At 52.0% G+C, this 6,252-nt stretch overlaps 1 protein-coding gene across 2 annotated transcripts in view; it reads right to left on the bottom strand.

Annotated features, from left to right (window-relative positions):
* PTPN23 (protein tyrosine phosphatase non-receptor type 23) overlaps window positions 1–5,777 on the bottom strand; it is a 21,268-nt gene extending 15,491 nt beyond the window's left edge. The window contains exon 1 of one of the 2 annotated variants that reach the window (XM_040246849.1): window positions 4,510–5,777. In XM_040246849.1, coding sequence (XP_040102783.1) covers window positions 4,510–4,593 — 84 coding nt within the window. In that variant the 5' untranslated portion in view covers window positions 4,594–5,777. The remainder of the gene's footprint in view (window positions 1–4,509) is intronic. The other variant, XM_040246851.1, reaches the window with a different exon arrangement.
* Window positions 5,778–6,252: the final 475 nt, after the last annotated feature.

Below are 6,252 nucleotides of genomic sequence, written 5' to 3'. Positions count from 1 at the left end.
TGGGCGTGCAAAGCCTTCCCCACCAGCCCGCCCTCCTGGAGAAAGGGGGAAATCTGGAAAATGAATGTCTTGAGAGCTGCTGAGGGAACTCCTGGGTGGTCTAGCGGTTAGGACTTGGCACTCTCACTGCTGTGGCCCGGGTTCAAGCCCTGATCAGGGAGCTGAGATCTCACAGGCCAAGCGATGCGGCCAAAAAAAAAATGAGTTGCTGAGCTAAATGATACCTAAAAAAACACTTTCCTTACGTCATCATTCCTTAGCCTCTTGTTGGATCCTCTGAGAACATAAAAGCCACGAAACAATCTCCCCACCAACGTCCACCCATGCATAAACATAAGGATTTGCCAACATGTTCGGGGGGTTTACAGACACGCTGAAGCCCATTTATGGGCTCTTGGTTTACAATCCTCGCTGTGATCTAGCCAATCCCTCACCCCGCCCGTCCCCCAATTCACAGACATAAAATGTGACCTGAGCAATAGGGTAAAACTTGACTATCTAAATAGGAACATGTTCTTTCTCCAAGTAACTCCCTTCTCATAGGAGGCTCCTGTTTGCTCACCCCGAGGCGACAGTCAAAGTGGAGCCCAGAGGCCCTGTAGGACAGAGGCCGAAGGGATCTGAGTGACATCTGAGAGTCCCAGAAACAAGGCTTCAGCTGCCACCGCTGGGAACACCTGTCCCTCCGTCACACAGTGGTGAAGGGGTGAGAGATGGTGCCTCTGATCGCAGCAAACTGTCCCCGAAGGAGGCTGTCTTATTCCTCCTCCAAGATCTCAGCAAACACAGAGCTCCTACCCACGGGCCAGACACTTGCCAAGTGCCTAGTAAGTCACTCAGCCCTAATAACAACCCAAAGAGGTAGACAGCGTTGTCGCCCCCATTTTACAGCTGAGGAAACTGAGGCAAGGAAGGTAAGACACTTGCCAAGGTCACAGCACTAACCACCGACAGAGCACCGACTGGAAACCCGGGGTTTGGGCTCCAGAGCCCTTATTCTTGACCACACATCAGACCAATCCATTTCTATTTTTTAAACACAGTTCTCATAAAACACCAAAAAAAAGTGAAGTGAAAACAAATCTCCGGCCACAAGGTGAGTCAATGGAGCAGAGAGGTGATTTTTTAATCTCTGACAAAACCCTCTGTGGCTTGCTCACTCACTCCCCCTACGACACAGAGGTGAGAGGCGGCTGAAGCTTCGAGAATAAAGGACAGAGACCTTCTCTCAGACAGTGTCCCTACAGCACAGACTTCTGCAGAGTGAGAAACAAGGTCTGGTCAGGACATGAGGGTCGCCACAGAGCCTGAGAAGGCAGGCCCTGCAGCAGACAGAGCCTGGACCTCGGCAACATGGATTAGGAGTAAGATACTAGAAGGTGCCGCCAGGACCCAAGCACACCTACACAAACGCCAGCCAGCTGGGGCTGAGAAGGCCAGGGGCCCTCCCGAGCCCAGCCAGGCTTTGGAGAAGCTGGGCTTCTTTTTGCCTGAGCGAACAATGAGACCTGTGAACAGTGTTATGTTGAAAGCATGTCCAGGGTTCAGAGCCACTGGGAGGAAAAAGCAGGGAAAGAAGTTATAAGTTAAAAATACATAGGCTGGAAAGACTTTTTCCAAAGAGAAACACCAAAACAGAGGAAGTCCTGGCCGTGCCCCTAGGTTGCTGTGAGACCAGGGCTTGGTTTTCCACCTGTAATACAGTGTTCATAGTAGCTGCTTTTGAATTGTAGTGAAGACTCTTGTGAGTCCCCTGGACAGCAAGGAGATCAAACCAGTCAATCCTGAATATTCATTGGAGGGACTGATGCTGAAGCTCCAATACTTTGGCCACTCGATATGAAGGGTCGACTCGCTGGAAAAGACCCTGATCCTGGGAAAGACTGAGGGCAGGAGGAAAAGGGGCGACAGGAGGAGAAGGCTGGATGGCATCACCGACTCAATGGACATGAGTTTGAGCAAGCTCTGGGAGATGGCGAAGGACGGGGAAGCCTGGCGTGCTGCAGTCCATGGGGTCGCAAAGAGCTGAACATGACCTACCTACTGAACGACGGCAATTACCTGCTCTGCCTAACTCAGAGCTGTCACAGGACTTCAGCTATTTCCTAAACAGAGAAAGAGGATGCTAAGCTCAAAGTATTGTTTACAATATGCCAAGGCCTGTACTAGGGACTCAAATGCATTAACTCTTTTTTTTAAGTATATCTTTTCTCTTTTCATTTATTTTTGGCTGCATTAGGTCTTTGCTGCTGTGCTCCGGCCTTTGTAACTGCTCCGAGCGTGGCTGTTCTGCTCTGCTGCGTAGGCTTCTCGCGGTGGCGGCGTCCCTTGCTGCAAGGCACAGGCTCTGGGCCCAGGGCTTCAATAGTTGCGCCACGTGGGCCCTAGAGCGCAGGCTCAGTAGCTGTGGCACACGGGCTTAGCTGTCCCAAAGCATGTGGAATCTTCCTGCAGCACGGATCAGACCCATGTCCCCTGCATTGGCAGGCAGATTCTTAACCACTGGACCACCAGCAAAGTCCCTGCGTTAACTCTTGATGCCCATAAGCTTATAAGGTATAGTATTAGTTCTGTTACAGGTGAGAAAAATGAGGCCCAGATTAGTGAGGTAATCATCTGTAACAGCTGACATCACTCAGCTATTAAGTCGAAAAGGTGGGACCTAAACCAAGGTCGGCCTGATTCCAGTGTCTATACTGTGCCATTACTCTGCCCTTTTACCAAGCAACCAATGGCCCAGAATTCTGTAGGCAGATGAAAGTGAAAGTCGCTCAGTCATGTCCAACTCTTTGTGACCCCACGGACTATACAGTCCCTGGAATTCTCCAGCCCAGAATACTGGAGCGGGTAGCTTTTCCCCTCGCCAGGGGATCTTCCCAATCCAGGGATCGAACCCAGGTCTCCCGCAATGCAGGGGGATTCTTTACAGCTGAGCCACTAGGGGTAGATGAGATCACCAGATCCTGGCATTCTTTTGCAGATTAGAAAAATGGGAACCAGAGATCAGCAATGGCAGTTCTAGAACTCTGAGCCAAACTTCCTAATTCTTGACCCAGGGTCAAGATTTTGTTTCACTTTCTCTGGTACTAACATGGTCTCATTCCTCTGTGTATTCTTTTTTCCCCCCATGGATGATGGGAGTGTTTAGCTTCTGTTCTTAATTTGATATACATCTTGGAATTAAAACAGTAGATGGAAAGGAGACCAAACTTTGGGAAAGAAGTAAAATTCTGGAACTTTAGATCAATTAACCTAATTTCTGGGATGTCTCCATTGGTCCATTGGGGCCTGGGGTTTTGATCCCTGGTCAGGGAACTAAGATCCCATAAGCTGGGAAGCTCGGCCAATTTTTTTTTTTTTAATCTAATTTTCTGGTTTTACAAATGAGGAAAAAGATGCCCAAAGAGATTAAATGATGGACTCAAAGGAACACAAACTGTTAGTGTCCGAAGGAAGGTAGTGGCAGTGTGAACGGAGAAAGGGAGAGCTTCTTGGAAACCTTCTTCCCCGACCCATTTTCTTTCTTCTGTTTTTTTTCTTCTCCACCACCTTACTCACTGGGGCTCCGTCAATATTCTGGCAGCAGCCACATTAAACCCACAAGGATGTCAACCTGCAGCAGCCTCCTGGTTGTTCCTTTTCACTTCTGCTCTGTCCTTCAACGGTACCAGACAGTCCTTCCCAAGGCAGATGTCTCACAGGGTACCTGATGCCCAGTCGACACACCTGATCTCCCCACAGCGGTCCCTTGCCTCCCTCAACGCCAAAACTGCCTGTCTCTTCCATCCAACTGAAGCGTCAACAAAGGACTGCTAGGGTCGCTCTGGAAGCTACAATACTATTTATCCCCTCTGCGCAGTCGCGAAAGCAGTAACGCTCCGCTAAAAGTTGTATCTTTCGGTCCAAAGGGGCTCGAGATTACGGTTCTTCTGAGACCAGACAGAATTGCACCAAGTGTTAGAGCGACTCCAATCGCAGAGGTCAGGCTGGCCGGGGCCTTAAAACACATCCTGAGCCATCCTCGGCGTCCGTCCCAGTCCGGTCGTAGACGGACAGCACAACGAGGGCCAGGCACAGCCTTTCCACCCTGACGGTTAAGGAGGGCCACCCACCGATTCTCCCAGGGCGGTGCTGGCGTGGATGAGGGGAGGAGCAGAGCTAGGTCCAAAGCGTCACACCGAGGAAGTGAGGTGCCTCGGCGGGGATCGGCGGGGATCGTGGACGGCCGGGGGACGGAATCGGAAAGCAGGTTCCGATCAGACAGCCGGGGCTACCTGGGGCTGGTGGGGTAGGGGGTGGGGAGGGAGACGCTCTGCGAGCGCGCAGGGGTCAGACAAGGCGCGATGGGGGTGCGCCAGGCGAAAGAAAGCCAGCGGAGGCCCCTCCTGGCCTCACCGACTCTGCGACAGGGCCTGGGGAGATGATAGACGCGCAGGGGGCGTCACGCGCCGGCGGACGGAGAGACGCGGGAGAAAAGGGGAGGGGGCGGGGAGGAGGAGCTGCCCTCACCTTCTTTACGGCGGGCTGAAAGTGGAAGTCACCGGCCTCTTTCAGGTCCAGCCAGATCATGGGCATGCGGGGCACGGCCTCCATGGCCTCAGGCACCCGCCGGCCCCCCGGCCGCTCCCCAAGCTTTCGCAGCTGCAGGCTCAGCCACGCACCCCGCCCCTCCACGCCGGAAGTCACTTGTCACGCGGGGATGAAAAAAAATGCCCCTACTGCCTGCTGGGAGAGGCTGTCCCCGCCCGTGCAGCCTTTTGCGCATGCTCATTTTCCGCTGCGCATGCTCAGTTTCTTGCACGCGGGCACGTGTAGAGGGCAAACCTCCAGCCCGAGGCGAAAGGGTTTCTGGGAGTCGTAGTCTATCTGCATCTAATTACTAAGCAGGTGGGGTAACTGGTTTCTTCTTCCTGGGCAAAGTAGACCGCAGGGATCTGGCTCGGGTTCCAGGCGCTCCCCACTCAGGGGAAGGACATTAGAGAACGTAGCCATAGACTTGTAGACCCTAAGTAGTGTCGAGGGCCTTGGTAGATGGGATCAGATGCTGTGGTAGAGATAACGTGGTGGCGGGCCACCCCTAGAAGTGACTTAAAAACAGCCTGGGAGTAGGGGCTGCCTGGCCAAGGAGACAGGGCTAAGAAGCAAAGGTGTTGCACCCCAGGTGTCGAGCTTTGGAACAGAGGAGTGACTGGTTGGAGACTGGCACGCTCGGCTGAGCCTGTAAGACCGGGCACTGCCTAAGAGACGGCCAAGTCGTTTTTGATGATGGGGAGAGAACTGGTAAACGAAGTGTAAAGCGTAAGAGGAAAAAAGAGAGAGAGAGGCCTAGAGCGATGGGGGTGGGGATGACTATATACAGCCACGCGAATGCCTTTCAGTCTGGAAGGGGACCAGGGAGCAGAGAACAGTTATTAGCTCTGAAGAGATGACCTGTAGAGCAAGGATTTTAAAATCATGTGTATATTACCTAGCTTTAAAAACACATAAAATGGAGAATGGTTTGTTGGGGCAAAAGTAGAAGCAAGGAAATGAGCGAGGACGTTTGCAACCATGGACTGTAGCCCACTAGGCTCCTCTGCCTCTGAGATTTTCCAGGCAGGAATACTGGAGTGAGTTGTCACTTCCCACTCCAGGGGAATCTTCCCGATCCAGGGATCGAACCCATGTCTCTTGCATCTCCTGCATTGGCAGGTGGATTCTTTAATACCCTGCCACCTGGGAAGCCCTTGGATGGCCAACTGTGCATTTTTTCCTCAGCAAAAAAAAAAAAAAAAAAAAAAAAACCTCATACATTCTGGCTCCTCCCTTACATCTTTATAACAGTTCCTCGGAGCTAAGAGACTACATTGCAGGCTTAAGTCTTCAGTAAGGCTTCTGAATAAAACCGAATTCTCAAGTTTTAGGTTGTTCTTTTTTCAGTTGACAACTCTCTATGTCCCCTGTGCCCCAGCAGTGGAACTGCTGGGTGTGTGAATACAGGGTATTCAGGACATCTGAACAACTCCTGCCCAGAGAACACCAGGAGGTGTGTCCAGAAAGAAGGGTCATAGCCACCCAAACAGGAAACATGGAGTCCTCCCCTGGGGCCACCTTTCTTAGATGTGAAGCCAGAATCACTGCATTACAGGTAGGGAAACTGAGGCAAGGAGAGGGGAAAGAAGCTGTCCCAAACACCATGGAGCCTCTGAAAGAAGGTCAGAGGAGAGGTCTGCTGTGGCCAGGAAAGGGAGAGAAGAAGAAGGGTGAAGGGAA

The sequence above is a fragment of the Oryx dammah genome, unplaced genomic scaffold, assembly GCF_014754425.2.
Source record: "Oryx dammah isolate SB20612 unplaced genomic scaffold, SCBI_Odam_1.1 HiC_scaffold_9, whole genome shotgun sequence".
In the NCBI taxonomy this organism is placed as follows: domain Eukaryota; kingdom Metazoa; phylum Chordata; class Mammalia; order Artiodactyla; family Bovidae; genus Oryx; species Oryx dammah.
Note: the sequence above shows the minus strand (reverse complement) of the source record. Positions and strands in the feature narration are given on the sequence as shown.